Source organism: Leptodactylus fuscus, chromosome 5, assembly GCF_031893055.1.
Source record: "Leptodactylus fuscus isolate aLepFus1 chromosome 5, aLepFus1.hap2, whole genome shotgun sequence".
Taxonomy (NCBI): Eukaryota; Metazoa; Chordata; class Amphibia; order Anura; family Leptodactylidae; genus Leptodactylus; species Leptodactylus fuscus.
The window spans coordinates 201,370,027-201,392,346 of record NC_134269.1 but is presented as its reverse complement, the minus strand read 5'-3'; the positions used below and the strand labels follow the sequence as shown (position 1 = coordinate 201,392,346).

General features: G+C 45.2%; 1 protein-coding gene across 3 annotated transcripts in view; it reads left to right on the top strand.

The window, feature by feature from the left end:
- FNIP1 (folliculin interacting protein 1) overlaps positions 1-22,320 on the top strand; it is a 75,416-nt gene that overhangs the window by 11,828 nt on the left and 41,268 nt on the right. Inside the window, exon 1 of one of the 3 annotated variants that reach the window (XM_075275007.1) lies at positions 21,655-22,298. The exons of the other annotated variants lie outside the window; for them this stretch is intronic. Coding sequence (XP_075131108.1) covers positions 22,288-22,298 — 11 coding nt within the window. The 5' untranslated portion in view covers positions 21,655-22,287. Of the gene's footprint in view, positions 1-21,654; positions 22,299-22,320 lie in introns of those variants that run through there. 3 annotated transcript variants of the gene reach the window in all.

Sequence of the window (22,320 nt, the reverse complement as noted above, 5' to 3'; positions counted from 1 at the left end):
TCATTATTCACCATGTTTCCTGTGTCCAGGAACGGCTCCTTCCCTCTTCCTCTCTGCCATTAGTAGGCGGAATAGCTTAGCTAGAGAAACTGGGGAGGGTGGGTGTGACCAGTAATGGATGGGATAGCTTAGCTAGAGATATGTGGGAGGGGCTAGTTATGGCCAGGATAGCTTAGCTAATGAGACAGGGAGGGGCTACTAGTGGGCGGGATAGCTTTTCAGAGGGTTGTAATAGAGTGAGAGGAGGGGCTCAGTGAGAGGGAGGTAGTCTGGAACGTACACAGGAAGCTGCACAGCAGGAAGTTACACCATCAAAACAAAGGCAGAGGATGCAGCAGCAATCAGAGACACCCAGAAATCACTCCAAACACTGCTAAAGGTATATGGGTGTACTTATTAACCCATTACTAGCACTAACACACCTTCCTAAAAATAAAAAAAAGACTTTCTGCCCGGAAAACCTATTTAAGTCTAGCATAAAGCTAGAAGAGGAAGACTGAAGAAGGACAGTATTGTATAGCAGCAATCTGTGGCCAGGCTAGTGAGGACAGTCAGGATTTATGGATGGGCTTCTAGACAAGCTGGAAATTTTAGATTTTGGCAAAGTGGAAGAATGTAGGTCATTCGAGCTGAATATATTTTTAAAGTAAGGTTTTTATAGTCTGGGCTAGTCTCCTCCATTATATTGTTACAACAACAGGTGAGATCACAGGGGATTGGACGCAACGTTCTTGGGATACATTTCATAAGAAAAAAATTCCCGTAAAAAAACTGTAACTAAATTTGAAATAGGAGACTTGGATACTAAAAAATGTTTTGCAATGGCTGTGGACGGACGGGGTGAAGAGGCTGTATTCCTGCAAGGCACTTGGCTTTCAGTAGATATCAGATATCCCTGTTTTGTTATGAAATATGCAGATGCTAGGTTAGTGTTACGATTTGTGAGAAGAGATTATAATTCTAAAGTCTATCTCTAGCTTCTGACTTTTTATTTTTTTAAATATATCCTACTAATATTATAAATGTGAAAGTGTTTGTTCCTCAATCACGCAAAAACAGCTGAACAGATATGAATGAAATTTGGCACATAGATAGATTGTAACCTCGATTAATACATAGGCTAAATGACATGGCTTCATAACTGTTATGAATTTATGTTCACATTCTATAGTACACTGCTCTTGCAGCAGCTTATCTCAGCTTCTGATAAACCAGGTCTGTTATCTCTCTATGTAAACACTCAGCTAACCCTGAGTCCATTGTGTACAAGCATTTGCATATTATCTGATCTGCTCCAGGCAACATGCTGACACACTGGATGGGAAAAGACCTTTAATCCAAAATGGCAGTTTGCTACTTTTAAACATACCGGGAAAAAGAAAATCTAATTTGTCGCAATATTCTAAAACAACCACAGCTATGAAGGTAGCCAGAAGTCACAGAGTTCTCCTCAAGTGGAGCTCAGGGGGATTATAGACCCCCCAACAACCCGCTTATTATATGGTGTCCCAGTGAGCTGCTGAGATGCTGGAACAATCACAGGCACAGCGTGAGGAACAAATTTAGTAGCAGGGACAGCTTGAGAGCTGCCAAAACACCGGAGCAGGTGGATTATTGACGGCAGCAATTTGTTGAATATAGGCAGATCATTGACACCAATAACGTGTATCAGTGAGGACCATGCAGATCAGTTTCTATCATATTTATGTCATATTGGACATTACCGGTTACAAGAAATGGTCTCGTGACATTGAGCGCTCATTGATGTGCAGAACGCTTAGCACTTCCGCATATCGATAAACTGACAGGGTGACTTCTCCAACTTACAGTCCTCTGTCAGTAAACCGCACATAGTCCAGTCTCCATATGAATACTTCTTTCTGTCTGAGTGAAGGTACCCAGATAAGATAAGATAATCCTTTAGTAGTTGTTTTTGTTTGTTTTTGTGGTTTTAGGCAAATGCCTGTAAATGTAGAATCGAAAACCAGTGTCTGAGTATCTGTGCGGTAGAGTAAGGCTGTGTTACATGTGGAGCATTTGTCGCAGATGTTTCCTCCTAAAGTCGATAACTTGGAACAGTTTAGTGTATTTGAAGGCACTTTTTTTTTTTTTTTTTTCCTGTAACACGCTGGCTAAGATAAAACGTTTGGGTCGATCTGAGGGTATGCTACAGATTTTGCAAACAATGTCCTAGTTCTGGATTTCACATGGGCTTGTAATGAAAATGGTGATATTGGGTGCAAACTCCTGAATGGACTCCACTGCTAAATCTGCATGAAGTATAGGCGAATTTCTGCTGCTTGTGAACATGTCTTAGGCCCGGTTCACGTCTGCGTTCGGGAGTCCGCTTGGGAACCCCCTGAATGGGTTCCAATATGCATTAGAAAGCAGTTACCTGGGAACCCGCGGACCCCATAGACTATAATGGGGTCCATGTGGTTTCCGCTCTGTTTTTGTACGAAACATGTGGAGAGAAATGTCCTGCAAGCAGCACTGATCTCTCCACATATTTCGTGCAAAAACCACACGGACCCCATTATAGTCTATGGGGTCTGTGGGCTTCTTTAGGTAACCGCCTTTTAATGCGTATAGGTTTCCGTTTGCGCAGGGTTCCCTGAACGGAAACCAGAATACAGATTTGTACCGGGCCTTAGGCTGGATATATACCTTCGTTCATTGCCCATTCAAACATTTGTCTATCATTCCAAGGGCTACAGGTTGTGAACACGCAGCACCTCAACTACATGTATGACACATGGCTGTTAAAACCTGCATGGCACATTGCATGTTAATGCTTAGAAATAAAAATAGAAATAAAAATACAGATTTTTCTAAATTTTATTTCTTCCTGTTTACATAATAAATACGTTTCTAGTGGATTTCTAGTTTTGGTTTTACCTGCGATACGCCTTATCTTTAGCTAGTACCCCATTACATTTATGTGTACACACTTATTATTAATATATATATATATATATATATATATATATATATTTTTTTTTATGTAGATTCTGAGCCCCATATAGGGATTACAATGTACGTTTATTTTCCTATCAGTTTGTCTTTGTAGAATGGGAGGAAATCCATGTAAATACAGGGAGAACATACAAACTCCTTGCAGATGTTGTTCCTGGTGGGATTCGAACCCAGGACTCCAGCGCTGCAAGGCTGCAGTGCTAACCACTGAGCCACCGTGTTGCCCCTATTATTATTATTAGTGTTGGCTGCTTTTAACTCTGCGAGGGCGGGTTCATTTAGGGACTCTGACTTTCCTTTCTTTCAGAGGAGCCTTGGTAAGTATGGGCCGGTTTAGTGGTAAGCTGTCCTTTATACGCAGGTTTATTCCACTTGCCCGAACTCTGTACATCTGCCAAGCTAGCTGTACTGTCTGGGTGAACATGATGTACAGCTGTCCCGGGATCTTATTTCTGTCAGTTAAACAGAAAGGCTTGGCCAGTCCGCTGCTTAGATCTTCTTAAGAACCTGGCTTGGAACATTTGGCTCCTGTAGCGATGCAGTCATGGAGTGAATAGGACATGTACAATGAAGCACTTGCGAATGTTTTCGCAAGGTGAGACTCTTAGTCAGACTTTGTTTTTCACCGCTCGTGTGGAGAGCAGTCGAGGTTGTCCTGTACTTGTGTGCCAGTGCTCCTTGTGGTCGGGTATAGAGATGCCAGATCAGGGTTGAGGTCACGACCCGAGCCACGGATTTGTGCTATAGTGATAAGAGTTCCGGGAATAGTTGAGTCTATTGCTGTAAATGCTCACAATCTGCAGCACACAGGATGTGTACACACCTATTCTGTTTGCTTTGGTGGCTAACATCTCCACGATAAGGCAATCTGCCATCTCCATTTAATCTTTAAAGGCATATCAAACCCAAAATGTGAAGGTTTTTCATGATCGTGATTCTAATACAAGGTGCGTTCAGTCTTTGTGAAATATTTGGTCGGAATGATTATTTTAGACTATTGAAAATTGGTTCCAAAAACTAGGATTGGATTGAAAAAAAGGAGATTTTTGTCTTTAAGACAGATGTATACAGGAAAGACTGTAAGGGCGGGTTCACATCTGCGCCCGGTCTCCGCTTTCAGGTTTCCGTCTTCTGCCCCGAGAAACTGGACAGGGGACAGAAACCCGGTGGTCAGTTTTCAGTCCCGTTCATTTGAATGGGTGTGCAAAGTGACCGCCCATGTGCGTCTTCCGACTCTCTGCGGCAAAACAGGTTTTTTTTTTTTTTTTGGGTCCAGGTGAAAAACTGGTTTTGCCGCAAACCCATTTCCTTCCCCTGTCCAGTTTCTCGATGCAGAAAACTGAAACCCGCCGGATTGGCTAAAATGGAGATCGGGCATAGGTGTGAACCCACCCTAAAAATTTTTTCGCTCTGCTCCTCCAGTTCCAAAGTACTTTATATAGGTCTTTAAAGGGATTGGCCAGGATCAGATGTCCTATGATGAACCAAATGGAAAAAAAATAAAAATATTCTAGCACCTTGAAGACTCGTGAAAATTTTTTGTAAAACTTAACTTTTAATAGTCGTAGAAGTAGATGGCACAAAATATATCAATCAGACAATTCCAAAAGAAGACAAAGGAAGAGAAACTCCAAAATCCAAAAAAACACACACACATGACAAAAAACAAAAACTGAACACTACGTGATAGATCTAGTTTGGTTTACGCATTTCAAGGCATGAGCCCCTTAGTCATAGCCCTAAATACACATAGATGATTCAGGGGCTCACACCTTTAAAACGCGTAAGTGGTGCTAGGATCACCCGAGTGCTGAATCTCCGTTGTTCAGGTCTGTCGGGGGATCGGAACAACAACGTAGAGGTGGACCGCTAAAACAGCGGTTACGTTTGGGGACCGGTGAACCCCATTGACTATAATGAGGTGCGTCGGGTATCTGCCGTTTTCAGAAACCGACAGAGGAAAAAGTCCTCAGTGCAGGTCTCTTTTCTCTGCCGATTTTCTGCAGAGATGTAAACAGAGCCTAAGTATGGTAAAATAATCAAAATATCAAGAAAATTGGCAAATCAATTCTTACCGCTAAAGAGTTATATTTCCTTTTATTGTTTTGCTAAATGTTTTTCATTCTGAGCAGCCATAACATTAGCGTGTCCTTAGGTCAGAAATCGCTTGCCCATCTGTGAACACTTTATCCTTGCGCTGTTGGTTTGGAATATCATTTCCCAGAAAACCCATCGGAGTAAGCGGAAGGTCGTATATTTCGGCTCAGGCTGGTGGAGGCTTTTACAAGTTTGTTTGCTGCGACGTTTCCACACTGTTATGTCAGCACATAGCGCAGGTGATAGGGAACACGTAAAGATGTAGCGTTGGCCTTAAGGTGGCTCCTACGTTTCTGCTCAGCACTTCAAGTGTTATTTCTGGTAAGGAAACTAGTCTCTACTAGCTTAAGCTGCTGGGATCTGGGCGAACCACGTGCAGAGGGTTTCATTCGTAGCATTGTCTCGTCGGTGTCACAGCTAAGGCCTTAGTGCAGTTTACAGGACAAGGAGCAAGACTGTAAAATAAACGGGCCCACTGCTCACGTGAATGGCCCACTGTTCATGTGAATAGGTGCCATAAAACTCACTCCACTTGCAAAGGGATTCTGCAGGAGGTCAGGAAGAGTCACGGGAAACGCTGCTGGTACCATCGCCTTGTTGCAGTGCTTTCACGTGCACCGTTTCCATACATTTGGCTTGAAAGAGTGCACCCAATGTCTAAGGCCCCATGCACATGACCAAGTGTGCCATCCAAAGAGGGAGGACAATTTTGCAGCAGAGTCAGTGACACTTAAACTTAGTTCACACGGAATTTTTTGGACCTGATTTTGACGTGGAGGCCACCTCAGAATCTGGCTCCAAAAAAAACGCCTCCTGCAGCTCGTTGCGACCGGATGTTGGGGCACAGTAGCGGCATTCGGCTCCGGATTAGGCCAAAATGGGTGGGCTTAGTTGGGAGGGAGTCTCGTGCCGCGGCAGATTCAGCCGCTGTTTTTCTTTGACAGTCGTGAGTCGAGTAGTGAGTTGATGTAAGTGATTTTGTGAAAATAGATAAAATGGAATATCGAACTGTCATTAGACTTTAGTTTTTGAAAGGCAATACGCCTTCGCAAATTAAAGACGAGTTGGACGCTGTTTACGGGGACTCTACACCATCATGCACCACCGTCAAATTTTGGGCAGCTGAATTTAAACTTGGCTGTACCAGTCTGGTTGACAATGAATGTTCAGGACTAGAGATGAGCGAACAGTGTTCTATCGAACACATGTTCGATCGGATATCAGGGTGTTCGCCATGTTCGAATCGAATCGAACACCACGTGGTAAAGTGCGCCAAAATTCGATTCCCCTCCCACCTTCCCTGGCGCCTTTTTTGCACCAATAACAGCGCAGGGGAGGTGGGACAGGAACTACGACACTGGGGGCATTGAAAAAAATTGGAAAAAGTCATTGGCTGCCGAAATCAGGTGACCTCCATTTTAGACGAATAGTGGATTTCAAATCCGGGTCATATGAGAATGTGAACTTTGTGACTATGAGACAGGGATAGCTGTACAGGCAGGGATAGCTAGGGATAACCTTTATTTAGGGGGGAATGTTATTAAAAATAACTTTTTGGGGCTCTATCGGGTGTGTAATTGTGATTTTTGTGAGATAAACTTTTTCCCATAGGGATGCATTGGCCAGCGCTGATTGGCCGAATTCCGTACTCTGGCCAATCAGCGCTGGCCAATGCATTCTATTAGCTTGATGAAGCAGAGTGTGCACAAGGGTTCAAGCGCACCCTCGGCTCTGATGTAGCAGAGCCGAGGCTGCACAAGGGTTCAAGCGCACCCTCGGCTCTGATGTAGGAGAGCCGAGGGTGCACTTGAACCCTTGTGCACCCTCAGCTCTGCTACATCAGAGCCGAGGGTGCGCTTGAACCCTTGTGCACACTCTGCTTCATCAAGCTAATAGAATGCATTGGCCAGCGCTGATTGGCCAATGTATTCTATTAGCCTGATGAAGTAGAGCTGAATGTGTGTGCTAAGCACACACATTCAGCTCTACTTCATCGGGCTAATAGAATGCATTGGCCAGCGCTGATTGGCCAGAGTACGGAACTCGACCAATCAGCGCTGGCTCTGCTGGAGGAGGCGGAGTCTAAGATCGCTCCACACCAGTCTCCATTCAGGTCCGACCTTAGACTCCGCCTCCTCCGGCAGAGCCAGCGCTGATTGGCCGAAGGCTGGCCAATGCATTCCTATGCGAATGCAGAGACTTAGCAGTGCTGAGTCAGTTTTGCTCAACTACACATCTGATGCACACTCGGCACTGCTACATCAGATGTAGCAATCTGATGTAGCAGAGCCGAGGGTGCACTAGAACCCCTGTGCAAACTCAGTTCACACTAATAGAATGCATTGGCCAGCGCTGATTGGCCAATGCATTCTATTAGCCCGATGAAGTAGAGCTGAATGTGTGTGCTAAGCACACACATTCAGCACTGCTTCATCAAGCCAATACAATGCATTAGCCAGTGCTGATTGGCCAGAGTACGGAATTCGGCCAATCAGCGCTGGCTCTGCTGGAGGAGGCGGAGTCTAAGGTCGGACCTGAATGGAGACTGGTGTGGCGCGATCTTAGACTCCGCCTCCTCCAGCAGAGCCAGCGCTGATTGGTCGAGTTCCGTACTCTGGCCAATCAGCGCTGGCCAATGCATTCTATTAGCCCGATGAAGTAGAGCTGAATGTGTGTGCTTAGCACACACATTCAGCTCTACTTCATCAGGCTAATAGAATACATTGGCCAATCAGCGCTGGCCAATGCATTCTATTAGCTTGATGAAGCAGAGTGTGCACAAGGGTTCAAGCGCACCCTCGGCTCTGATGTAGCAGAGCCGAGGCTGCACAAGGGTTCAAGTGCACCCTCGGCTCTCCTACATCAGAGCCGAGGGTGCGCTTGAACCCTTGTGCAGCCTCGGCTCTGCTACATCAGAGCCGAGGGTGCGCTTGAACCCTTGTGCACACTCTGCTTCATCAAGCTAATAGAATGCATTGGCCAGCACTGATTGGCCAGAGTACGGAATTCGGCCAATCAGCGCTGGCCAATGCATTCTATTAGCCCGATGAAGTAGAGCTGAATGTGTGTGCTAAGCACACACATTCAGCACTGCTTCATCACGCCAATACAATGCATTAGCCAGTGCTGATTGGCCAGAGTACGGAATTCGAACAATCAGCGCTGGCTCTGCTGGAGGAGGCGGAGTCTAAGATCGCTCCACACCAGTCTCCATTCAGGTCCGACCTTAGACTCCGCCTCCTCCAGCAGAGCCAGCGCTGATTGGCCGAATTCCGTACTCTGGCCAATCAGCACTGGCTAATGCATTGTATTGGCTTGATGAAGCAGTGCTGAATGTGTGTGCTTAGCACACACATTCAGCTCTACTTCATCGGGCTAATAGAATGCATTGGCCAATCAGCGCTGGCCAATGCATTCTATTAGCGTGAACTGAGTTTGCACAGGGGTTCTAGTGCACCCTCGGCTCTGCTACATCAGATTGCTACATCTGATGTAGCAGTGCCGAGTGTGCATCAGATGTGTAGTTGAGCAAAACTGACTCAGCACTGCTAAGTCTGCATTCGCATAGGAATGCATTGGCCAGCCTTCGGCCAATCAGCGCTGGCTCTGCCGGAGGAGGCGGAGTCTAAGGTCGGACCTGAATGGAGACTGGTGTGGAGCTATCTTAGACTCCGCCTCCTCCAGCAGAGCCAGCGCTGATTGGCCGAATTCCGTACTCTGGCCAATCAGCACTGGCTAATGCATTGTATTGGCTTGATGAAGCAGTGCTGAATGTGTGTGCTTAGCACACACATTCAGCTCTACTTCATCGGGCTAATAGAATGCATTGGCCAATCAGCGCTGGCCAATGCATTCTATTAGCGTGAACTGAGTTTGCACAGGGGTTCTAGTGCACCCTCGGCTCTGCTACATCAGATTGCTACATCTGATGTAGCAGTGCCGAGTGTGCATCAGATGTGTAGTTGAGCAAAACTGACTCAGCACTGCTAAGTCTGCATTCGCATAGGAATGCATTGGCCAGCCTTCGGCCAATCAGCGCTGGCTCTGCCGGAGGAGGCGGAGTCTAAGGTCGGACCTGAATGGAGACTGGTGTGGAGCTATCTTAGACTCCGCCTCCTCCAGCAGAGCCAGCGCTGATTGGTCGAGTTCCGTACTCTGGCCAATCAGCACTGGCCAATGCATTTCTATGGGGAAAAGTTAGCTTGCGAAAATCGCAAACTGACAGGGATTTCCATGAAATAAAGTGACTTTTATGCCCCCAGACATGCTTCCCCTGCTGTCCCAGTGTCATTCCAGGGTGTTGGTATCATTTCCTGGGGTGTCATAGTGGACTTGGTGACCCTCCAGACACGAATTTGGGTTTCCCCCTTAACGAGTTTATGTTCCCCATAGACTATAATGGGGTTCGAAACCCATTCGAACACTCGAACAGTGAGCGGCTGTTCGAATCGAATTTCGAACCTCGAACATTTTAGTGTTCGCTCATCTCTATTCAGGACGGCCTAAAACTGCAACCACGAATGAAAACATTGCTAAAGTTCACCAAACTGTGCTAGAGAACCGTCGCATGAAGGTTAGAGAGATAGCAGAGGCTATGAGCAATCAAAAGAACGGGTTTACCACATATTGATTGAAAATTTAGGGATGAGAAAGCTGACCACGTACTGGGTGCCGCGATTGCTCACTCTGGACCAAAAAACGTGTTTGGATGACAATTTGCAAAGCTCTGTTGGCGCAGTTTAGTCCACTGTTTTAACTGTTTTTATTTCTGGGGTGTAATGGTTTCATCCATTGGCGCCAAAACTCAGATTTATTGCGTTTAAACAGTGGCGACAGAGCTTTAATGGTGGTACACTACACTACAACTACGGTCAAAGAAAAAACGCTGGCTGAAATTTTTGTGAGCACATTCCAACAAATGCGCGAACAAACGCCCCAACTTTGGTTGACGAGTGGAGGTCGGAAACTTTTCAGACTACCCTCGTGTGTGTGTGTGTATATGTATATATATATGTGTATATATATATATATATATATATATATATATATATATATATATATATATATTCATACCGTATATACTCGAGTATAAGCCAACCCCCCCTAATATTACCACAAAAAAGTGGGAAAACTTACTGTCTCGAGTATAAGCCTAGGGGGGAAATGCAGCAGCTACTGGAAAATTTCAAAAATTAAAATGTTTTTTGAGTGCAGTAGATGCTGGGGAAGGGGAGGGGGTGTTTTGGTTGTCTGTCTGCCCCTTCCCTGAGCTTGAGGACTTTCCCCCCCCCCACACACACACTTGGAATTCAGTCTGGCTGAATATAGGGGATCTGCAGAGCTCCTATTAACCCCTTCCCGACAGAACAGGAGCACTGCAGATCCCCTATACTCAGTAGACCGGGCACTGTCAGACACAGGGATACCTAATGTGTATGTGTTTCATTTTCTACTTTTGTGTCTATTCTAGGGAAAGGAGGGATTTACAACTTTTATTTTTTTTTTAAAGCTTCTATTTTTTTCCCCCCACTATTTTATGGGAGATTCTATACATTAATATTGTGGCTGGTCATAGCCCCCCCACCACCACCCTACTTGACTCGAGTATAAGCTGAGGGGGGCTTTTTCAGCACAAAAACTGTGATGAAAAATTCAGCTTATACTGTACTCGAGTATATACGTTTTTTTTGTTTTTTTTCCATAAAAATAAGGGAGCTGAGGGAAAAAAAACGCCATTGTGAACAGAGCCGTAGTTAAGTAACAGCGGTTTAGTATTTCATGTCCTTAAGACGGATCGGGCAAGACCTTTAGGAAGTGATACTGTACACCTAATGGAAAGATTCTTCGTCCTGTCAGTAGCGTTTTCCAGTGACCATCATGTCTGGCCTTGACGTGAATGACCTGTCAATGGGAATTATTGGCTCATCTTACTTTTTTAGTGGTTTTCGTTGGTGAAACTTCTGAAGAGGGAAGTGTATGATCCTGCTGCCTACTATCTCGGGTAGTGCAGATCTCGTATAGCTGCACAATAGCGTGGTATGTCCTGCCTGCGAGAGGAAGTATTGTTTCTGGAAATCACCCCTACTTCTTACTACACCGGAAAGTTCTGTTTCTGGAGACATTCGCTGAGTGTAAACAAGAAGTGCTAGTATGTTCTGCCAGGCAAATACTCTCCTCGTGTCCGTCATCATGAGCATCGTGTGTTTGGGTTACAATCGTGGATTAGTTTATTGCCATGAGAATTGTAATGATTGGAATAGGAAGAATGCACAAAGACCTGTGTACCGTAATCGAGAAATTCTGGTTGTCTCACATGTGGAAGATGCTCAAGAGGAGGATTAAAACCGCTGCGGAAAAAACTGCTTCTGCTGCATTTTTTCCGTAACGTTTTTTGCTGTGTCACTACGTGGGGCCTTAGCCTAAAGACGTCACACAAAATTTAGCCAATCTTGGGAAATGGTTCAATATAATAAACACCCTGCCGTTCCTGCCCTGCCACTCCAGTAGTCTTTGTTGGTCTTTCGTTACTTTGCGATGACATGACGACTTACGTATGCAGCCAGCCAATGGCCCCAGTGGCCTCAAATTCTGCTCTCCTGCTCACTACCCAACAAGTTCTGATATAGCGGCCTTTGGTATGGTGACCCAGTGACGGGAACAATTGGCACTAGTAACCTCTTAGATGCTGCAGTAAGTAATGATCGCACATCTATGTGGTTAGATAGTTGTACTTTCACCCCTATTGGCACCCTACTGTACAATTTCCGGAAATTTCGGAAACTATTGAGCGTAATAGCGACCTAAAGAAGCGCAGCAGATGCCACATTCACTAGTTCACTCTCTTATGAGAGAGCCGCTTGAAGTCTAGAATAGTCTAGTTATAGAGGGGTTAAAGGGATTCTATTTAGACTCCCTTTTTGAGTTACCGTGTATACTTGAGCATAAGCCAACCCGAATATAAGCCGAGGCCCCTAATTTTACCACAAAAAACTGGGAAAACATATTGACTCGAGTATAAGCCGAAGGGGGGAAATGCAGCAGCTACTGGAAAATTTCAAAAATTGAAATGGTTTTTGGGTGCAGTAGATGCTGGGGAAGGGGAGGGGGTGTTTTGGTTGTCTGTCTGCCCCTTCCCTGAGCTTGAGGACTGGATTTTTTTCCCCCACTTGGAATTCAGTCTGGCTGAATATAGGGGATCTGCAGTGCTCCTATTAACCCCTTCCCGACAGAACAGGAGCACTACAGATCCCCTATATTCAGTAGACCGGGCACTGTCAGACACAGGGAGACCTAATGTGTTTGTGTGTCACAGTCATGTTCTACTTTTATATGTATTCTAGGGAAAGGAGGGATTTACAACTTTTATTTATTATATTTTCTTATTACATTTTTTAAAGCTTTTTTTTTTTTAATCTTTTTTTTTAACTATTTTATAGGAGGTTCTATACATTACTTTTTTGGCTGGTCATAGATCCCCACCCCAAAAAAATAATTTTTTTTTTTGCTTGACTCAAGTATAAGCCGAGGGGGGCTTTTTCAGCACAAAAACTGTGCTGAAAAATTCGGCTTATACTCTAATATATACGGTAATACATCGGAATAGCCTTAAGAAAGGCTATTCGTCCCCTGTCTTTATAATTCTGCTTTGCGCCGCCATTCTGTTGATGTTACGTTTTTTTTCTCGGTATCCAAAGGAGTCTCCAGACAGCAAAGGGGGCGTCCCTTGTGCTGCTAGTAGACCCTCCAGTGGCACTTCCATCTCCTTCAGCCGTGTCCTCTGTGTCGTCATCCCCGGGCCGAGCCTGTGTTTGGGATGCAATTCCTGTGCACGCTCAGTCGGCTCTGCCATCGGGCTTTGGGCAGAGCCAATTGCGCATGTCTATTTGTCCATTATACTGTGGCCCCGTACAATGGCCGAACGGACATGCGCAAAGCCCGATGGCAGAGCCGACTGAGCTCTACGGTACCTGTGACAAACACTTTGCCTTGTAAATTATTTATTAGTAAAGCTCTTTTGACATGTTATTCATGAAACCTGAATGATTAGTAATGACGTCATTGTATATAATCCCTATATATGTGAAGCGGCTCCTCTCCAGTCCCCGGCAGTCTCGCTCATAGATACGACTGTCTTTTCCTGTTCTTTGATGCGTAATCCTTAGTGCCCTAGTTTCCTCCCTGACAATTGTTGTCTCATGACTGAATGAATCAACTTCCAACTTTTCAGGTCACATGTCAGACAGAATGGGAAGTTCTTCATAGTCTAATTTCAGATTCCTGAGATAATACTTGTCAAGTGCTGTCTGCATGCTGTACCACATTGTTTACTGCTGTGTATATGGATGTACGCATGTAGTTACGTGTATGACACGTCTGTCTAGACCTATATAATATATATGGATGTGTGTGGTGTGTAGAGGATACATTTACAAGTCCATGTTTAACACGGAGTAATATACGAAACAAAATGGCCGATCTGCAGAGAGCTATCACGCACACAGATATGGTCACACTGGACCCTAAGTTAGGCTTTGGCTTGGAACTGGTTCATGTTGACCGATTTGGGGTTTAATAAATGGGCCATGGATTTCAAATACAGATGTGAATAAGCCCCAATGTAGTATCCATTCCTACAAATCTCAGGATATTCTCTACGTATATGCCCTTACTAGCCTAGCTACAAGTATATTTCCTATTATCGTATGATTTGGCACATGGTTGCCTTTCGTATTCCTGCAAAGTACGCTGAAAATGAGGTCTTAATTGTATGAATAAAGTTTATTGAAGCCAGTGTACACATTAAGGCCTAGAGTGGCTATATACAGTGTTGGCCAAAAGTATTGGCACCCCTGCAATTCTGTCAGGTAATACTCATGTTCTTCCAGAAAATGATTGCAAGCACAAATTCTTTGGTATTATTATCTTCATTTAATTTGTCTTCAATGGAAAACCACAAAAAGAATTGTCAAAAAGCCAAATTGGATATAATTCCACAGCAAACATAAAAAACGGGGTGGACAAAAGTATTGGCACTGCTTGAAAAATCATGTGATGCTTCTCTAATTTGTGTAATTAACAGCACCTGTTACTTACCTGAGGCACCTAACAGGAGGTGGCAATAACTAAATCACACCTGCAGCCAGTTAAAATGGATTAAAGTTGACTCAACCTCTGTCCTGTGTCCTTGTGTGTACCACATTGAACATTAAAGGGTTATCTTATATCATATGTTGGTGGGACCAACTGACCATCTAATTTGTATGGGGCCTCCTGACTCTCCCTCAATAATAGATTTTGGGGAGTGAAGCTTTGAGCTTGTTGGATATCTACATATCTCAATGCTATTGTTCTTGGGGAGATAAGTCGGAGTTAGGTCTCGTGCACACAGGGCAAGAGGGGGCGGATTCTGGCGCCGAATCCACCTCAGAATCCGCCCCCTCACAATAGAGGTCTATGTTAGACCGCTAGTGTCCTTTTTCCCGTGAGCGGTGTGTTCCAGCTCACGGAAAAAAGAAGCGAGCTGCCCTTTCTTCAGGCGGATTCCGCGGCTGAGCCAGCCCCGGCGTCCACCTCGTGGCAGCAGCCTCCGGACTAGGCCCATTCATTTGGGCCTACTCCGGAGTGGGAAGCCGCGACTGTCGGAAGCCGCAACAGTCACTGTAGACGCATTTTGGCCCTATTCTGACGCGGCCAGAATCTGGACTAAAATACGCGGTCCCGTGCCCCTTGTGAACGAGGCGTGTGAAGAGGGTCTGGGAGTGTCCACCTTCCCTCAATTTATCCTAGTAAGTGAGCCCTCGGAAAACGGGTATGTCACCTGTAGCACCTGCCTTATAGCGTCATTCCTCCTTTATGTTATTTGCGTCTTGGCTTGGCGTGTAAGGACCGATCACATAGTGGTAGCTTAAATTAACTTTATTGATCCAAATCAAGACTTTATGCCAAATAAAGTTTTCCTTGTTCAATAACGATACGCATTAATAAGCCAAGCAACGACTCATTTGCATAAGGAATAAAAAAGAAAATTCTCAGGAACGGCGGGGTGGATCAGAAAAAGAAAGCTCGGAGAAGAATAGTCTATCCCAACGTGGCCTTTGTAGAAAAAGGGATTCCAATGATAGAATCCCTTTAATAGTGATCTGTTAACCCCTTAACTTATTGAGTTGAATGGATTTTGCCTGTCTAGTATTTCTAGATTCCTCTTCCCGGATTGCATTGCTCTTCTGTTATCACACATGGTCCCTTTGGGATTTTGGGACCATAACTGGATACATGAGTGTTAAGATATTCAGTGTAAACCCTGAAATACAGGAACAATACACAATTCCTGCAACCGTCCAAACCGTGAATGAATATAGAACAATTACATGGACTCCCCGTGCCAGACACTAGTGTTTATTTCCACCCCAGCTGCATTTAAGGTCCGTTGTACCCCTCCTCATCTGCACGTAAGGTCTTCCTGTTTTCCCAAGGCCGACGCGCCTTGGCATCTGAGGACAGCGGCAAACATTTTGTTGGCATAGGCTCATATTGTTAAATCTGATCTAGTCACAAGTGAGTTATAGATGGAACAAGCCAAAACAAGTTATTTTGCCAACATTTCGTGCGCTAAATCCCCACTAAACATAAGCATCATAGTGCGCCATAGTAATACCGCACTTTTTGACAATAGCCCAGATTTACTAATAGGCATCAGCACTTTCCGACGTGTTTTTTAGCGATGAAGTTGCCAGAAATCTGCGCCTTCAGATGAAGACTCCTCCATTGAGCGCCTACAATGTCTTGGGGTGCAGCACTCATCATGGACACTATATGGCTATAAGGTCCTAAGTTGTGGCATATGGGACAGCGAGGGTATATAGCAGGGGTCTCAAACTCGCGGGCCGCATGCGGCCCCCCAAACAATTTTGTGCGGCCTGCACAAGCCTAGGGACGCCGGATCCGCGTTGAATACATTGCGAGATGATTATATCCACTAGCGGATATAATCATCTCGCAATGTATTCAACGCGGATCCGGCGTCCCTAGTGTGACTAGCCGCTACGTTCCGGCTAGTGGACATATAGGCGCGATGTGATGACGTCACATCATCACATCGCGCCTACAGGTCTATTAGTGAAACTGCAGAGCGCGGCGGGGGAGCGTTGGATGGTGAGTATAAGTGTTTTTTTTGAGGTGGAATGAAGGGGCTCATGACACTGGGGGCAGACGAAGGGAGGGGGGAGAACGGCATGACACTGGGGCAGAGATGGAGGGACATGAATCTGGGGGCAGAGATGGGGGGACATGAAACTGGGGGCAGAGATGGGGGGACATGAAACTGGGGGCAGAGATGGGGGGACATGAAACTGGGGGCAGAGATGGGGGGCATGAAACTGGGGGCAGAGATGGGGGGACATGAATCTGGGGGCAGAGATGGAGGGACATGAATCTGGGGGCAGATGAAGGGTGTATATGTAACTGGGGGAAAGATGGAGGGGGGCATATAGTTTACGGGTGACTGTAGGAGGATTATACAGTGTGGGGGTACATGAAAAATGAATGGGCGGAGTCAACATAAAAGTGGGTGGAGCTAAATTTGCAGCGGTGCGGCCCGCTGACTGGCTGGGATCTTGCTCTGCGGCCCACATGCTGAGTTGAGTTTGAGACCCCTGGTATATAGGCTTTGGTCGCTTTTCTATTCAGTCACTTCCACTCACGGTTTAGGAAGAGTTTGGGTAGACAACACATAACGTAGACCATATCAGACGACCTTGTCGAAGGCACTAATCCCCCCAAATAAGTCGTGTTTGTATTGGGGGGCTCTGGAAAGAAAAGACTCTTTGTGTAGAGTTGGATCTGTTGCGTGGAAAGACGCTTTATTCTTTCGCCATAGTATAGACCGTCCAGCTAAATGGTTGCCTCAGCGTGTCGGATAAAGGCGCCATTGTCTCCCAGTACCAGCTGGTATTATGTATGTCTGTTCATTTATAATGGGCCGTGGACATAACTGTCTTGTGTGTGACCTGTAAGGAAGTGATAAATCTTCACTGTAATGAATGTCAAGAGGGAAAGCAAAAATCAGTGTAATGTCTTGATTTAAAGGGGTTTTCTAGTTTTATTAAAGGCAGGGTTTTGTGATTTATGCTTAGTGCAAAAAAGCTGGAAAATGTGTCCGTAGGGCTATATAGTCAGATTAACGCCAAAGTATTGTCCTATTGGTCTCCGTATACCATTTCACATGACAGTATTTTGCTTTAGCATCGGTCCATTTTCCATATTTTGGACCTACCATGGGATAGTCTAGTAGACTTAGGGAGCATTCACACGGCGTAACGTCCCGCGAGATTTGGCACGTGTACGCCGCGTGACCCTTTGCGTGCCGTACACGCTCCCATTCATTTCAATGGGAGCGGGGAGCGTATGCGCCGCGCTAGTTTGCGGCCGTGCATTTATTCACGGCCGCAAACTAGCGCGGCGCATACTCTCCCCGCTCCCATTGAAATGAATGGGAGCGTGTACGGCACGCAAAGGGTCACGCGGCGTACACGTGCCAAATCTCGCGGGACGTTACGCCGTGTGAATGCTCCCTTAGGCTTAGGAGTTCACACGGGGTATATTGCTCAGGATTTTGAGGCCGTATACGCCTCAAAATCCTGACCAAAAAGACGGCTCCCATTGAAATCAATGGGAGATGGTCAGTTCTTTTTTCCGGGAGCCGGAACAAACCGAGAACGGCCATGCTCATTCTTCAGGCGGAGTCACCTCGCCTGAAGACACTCCCTCCTCCCGACTAGGCCCATTCATTGGGCCTAATCCGGAGCGGAGTGCGCGACTGGATGTCGGTGCACTGCATCGGCATCCAGTCGCAGCTACCCATATTGTGGACCGGAAACTGAGGTGGCCTCCGCCTCAGGTTCCGGACCAAAAAACCCCGTGTGGACCTCACCTAAGGTCAAACACAATGATGTTTGACCTTTTCTTGTGGGACCTGGAAGAACTTTTATATTAAGGACTTTCTGCCTGTCCACTGGTTCCTTGATATCAGTTGTTGGAGCAGGAGGACTACGTAGAGTTTAAAGGGATTTTCTGTGACTCCTCCAGCGATCAGCTGATTGAAGATCTCATGCCTCAGATGAGCCCTATAGCCTCTTCTCTGCTTACCAAGTACATCACCATTCATGTTATTGTGGCTTTTCCTGGGTTTGCAGCCCATCCTCATTTATTTGAGGTAAACTCCTAATTCACCAATTCTTATAGCCTGGCCTATACAATTGCAAGAATCCCTCCACTGTACCAGTGGTTTTGACTAAGCTACTGAGCATGTGCGACCACAGGCCCTGAACTCGAGATGGACATACTGAGATGGAATCAAAAGAACACTAGGGGGACCATAATATCTAGAAAGGAGGACCATTTTGTAAGTGATTATCACTGAAGACCTATTATAGTTGGCCTAATCTTAAAGGGATTTTGACATTAAAGGCCTTTATCCACTATTATGGGTAATAAGTGGGGGTCTGGCTGCTTGGGCTTCCCCGTGTTCTCCGTAAGAATGAAGGACCATTGTACTTTCCTGACTAATCCTCCATTTACGCCTATGGAGCTTCCAGAGACTAGTGGTCCTGGAAGCCCTATAGAAGTATATGGAGTGCCCATTGGGCAGAACGCTGGGGGACTATTAGAACCCCATCAGTCCATTCCTTAGCAAGCTGATACATATCCTACATCATGACAAAACCCCTTTAACAGGGTAATTTATTATTTACTCCTGAGAGAACCCCTTTAACATGTTCTATTTACTTTGTCTTTTTAATGTCATTTCCTATGTTACTCATTTGTCCCTTTTTACAGTGAATTTTGGAATAAATCTTCGCTTTTTTGCTTGCGTTGCGATAGAGGCAGGTGCACTTGTCTGTCCTTCTTCTTCGCTGCCACCACTTTCCAGTAGGCACGCGAACATCGGGAGTGTCACGAGTGTTTCTAGCAATGTCCGTTTATTTTTGTCCTCGGGTTCACTAATGATCACTCTGCGGTTTTCCAGCGCTTGTAGCAGCCATCTAAGCGTAAGACTTCCTCTTCTTTTCCGGCAAGCTGGGATAGAGGTCAGGGCAGCACATGACTGTCAGCTCTGTTATATTTAGCATCACCTACTGTCTGACAACAAGGACTAATGATCCGCTTGTTAAAAATGACATTGTGGGAAGCACAAATAAATAAAATTCACTCAAGACACACACAAGACCACGTATCATCTTGAAGAACGTAATAGCTTGTGGTTCTGTGACTCTTTTGTTAGCTAGAAAGCAGTCCTTGGATTTTTCGGAACTCGCGTAAATAAAACTTGAAGGGGTATTCCATTGTATTAACATTGACATGCCAAAATGTCTGATTGATGGTTCCACATTTTATATGTTGCATTGCCATAAGAAGGTGGGATTTAACCCACTTTTGGCTTTACTGGATAATCCCTAAATTTACTTATTTGTAATAACTCTTTAATTATTGTCTAATAAAAATACAATTTCCTATTGTATTAATATAATATACTATTTCATGTACTCTTTAGTATATTGTGTAGCGTATTATATCACTGAATCGTGATATGTCACCCATTGATGTCCATGGGCTCATACTGTACCCTTGTTGCTTTGTTTTCATACAGTATATAGGTACAGCTTATTCCCACCGATTCCATATGATTATAAATACAACATAGCCACGGCATGTTGCCTTATATGATCGTGAGTCACTATATGGTGGCAAACAGGGACTACTTGGGACTTGCCGGGACTGCATGTGGGACTGTAGGTTTTCACCTACTTCACAGGCTAAGTATGGAGACTTCCTATTACACCATATCTTTCTAAGGGTAAGTTCACACAGAGTTTTTTTGGTCAGGATTTTGAGGCCGTATCCGCCTCAAAATCCTGACCAAAAAGAGGCTCCCATTGAAATCAATGGGAGCCGCTCATGAGTTTTTTCTGGGAGCTCCCGGAAAAAAGAAGCGAGATGCCCATTTTTTCAGGCCGAGTCGCCTTGCAATTCGGCCTGTAGACACTCCCTCCTCCGGACTAGGCCCATTCATTGGCCTTAATCTGGAGCAGAGTGCGCAGCTGGATGCCAGTGCAGTGCATCGGCTTGCAGTTGCGGCTACCCGGTTTTTGGACCGGAACCTGAGACGGCCTCCGCCCTAGGTTTCGGTCCAAAAATCTCCGTATGAACTTACCCTAAATGTGCAGTTATTGACTTCAGCAATCATCCAGAAAGAGGCCTCAACTCAATTGCAGAAATAATAGGAGCCCCGCTGATCTTAAACTGTTGGCCTGTGCGAGTCGCATGTTGTCACTTTATAAGAAAACCCCCTTCGCATCAGTTATAGCGCCTTTGTCCAGCATGTAAGTTATATGTATCTAGCGTAAAGTTTTACCAGATATTTTCCATGACAATGATTTGATGCGGAAATATGGAAATATCTACATTATCGGTTTGCTTGTTTTTGATATTGAATTATGATACGATTTTTACCCCCGAATGTTATTAAAAACTGAAGGGGTCTCATGGGATAGGATAGGTGTCACAAAGCTGGCTACTGGTATAGGTGTGGATCTGGAATTATGTAGTTATGCTGGGAATGTAGCTTTTCTACTAAGAAGGATTACATTGTTATTTCAGCTGCAATGTCAGCATCTACAAGAGTTTTAGGTATACGTACTGGGATCTTGCAGTATTGTATAGACATATAGGTATTATACTATATCTTCAATATTGATAAAAATGAGTTTCTGTCTGCTTGTTCTTTATGCGTGACCAAACGACTTGACCGATCCTCACCAAATGTGGGACACTGGTACATCAGGCGTCCGGGAAGGTTTTAGACCGGGTCTCAACTCTCTAGGATGTACCGTTCCTCAGATACAGCATTTCCAAAACAATGACCTGCATTAGCTAATACAAGCCTGCAAATATTTCACTCATATTCCAACTGTCATACATGGTCACATGTCCGTTATCAGCCAATAGACTCTCCACATGCACACAGCTTTACTTCAGGTTTCCATAATAACCCAGCCATTTTTCTTCAGTGCTGTATGTCAGCTGTAAAGGGGCAGGGCGCTGTGGATGATACTGTTACACAAGGTCACATACACACAGCTTTACTCCAGGTTTTCATAACAACCAATCGCAGGTTTTTCACTGATATCCAAACGGGAAATACACATGATCACACACACAAACAACATACAATGTACAGGGCAATTCTTATGGGGCTACTACACAAACAAAAAATTAAATATAAACGTGCGAAGCCGGGTTCTTCTGCTAGTTACATATATATAATTAAGTTATTGTGTGTACATGAGTTAAGCTGTACAATATCATATGGTGCCTGTATATAATTCTATATCCGTGCAGTGAACTAATAATGTGTGACTTGTGGTCTAGTAATAATATATTCGCCTGTGGCCGCTAGCTCCAGTTTCTAGCTAACAGATATCGAGAGCCTGAAATGAAGAGAAAGCATTGCAGGGATTGGTTGGCAGTCGTGCCTTGGATCCAGGTGGCAAGCACTGACAGCTCCATGTCACATGGCAGCTGTCAGTGCCTGCTTTCCTACTTGTCTGGCTCGCTACTCCGCAGCACTGACTGCAGGCATCCTGCTACTCCCAAGAATGTCACCCATGAAGGTGGGGAATCAGCGAGGACAGAATTACAGCAAAGGCATCTTCATCTTACAGCCCCCTCACTCCCTTCCCTTTGAGCCGTCTGACACTTTTTGGCCGAGGAGGTGCATTGTCACAGTTGCCAAGAGAACCTAGTCAGGTGGTTGAAGACACATGAGATTCATTTAAGAAGCGAGAGAGAAGCTCAGCTGGCACACGGTGCAGGCAGCATCGAGTTGTGCCCCTGCTAATTATTACAGTCCGAGGGCATCCGCATCCTCCACCAGACTCCGAGAAGAGCCTCTCAAGATTCAAAGCTGCTTCAATGGCCCTTGGTGCTAAAGTAAAGACTTTGCCGCTTGCAGCAGATGTGTGTTCGGTGGCTCTTCTGATCTCGATGGTGCTGTGCAGTTTATACAACATGGATAGCGTATTGTTCAAGCCACAGCTCTCCGTTCGCCACATGCCAACCTTTCTGATTCGGTTGGGTATAGCTTATTGCTATTTTTAACGTCTGGGTGATTTTGTTCCGAGAGATTTCAGGCGAAAGTGACGCCGCCAACTCCACGAAATGCAGAGCAGGTAATGGGAATCCTACAAGTTA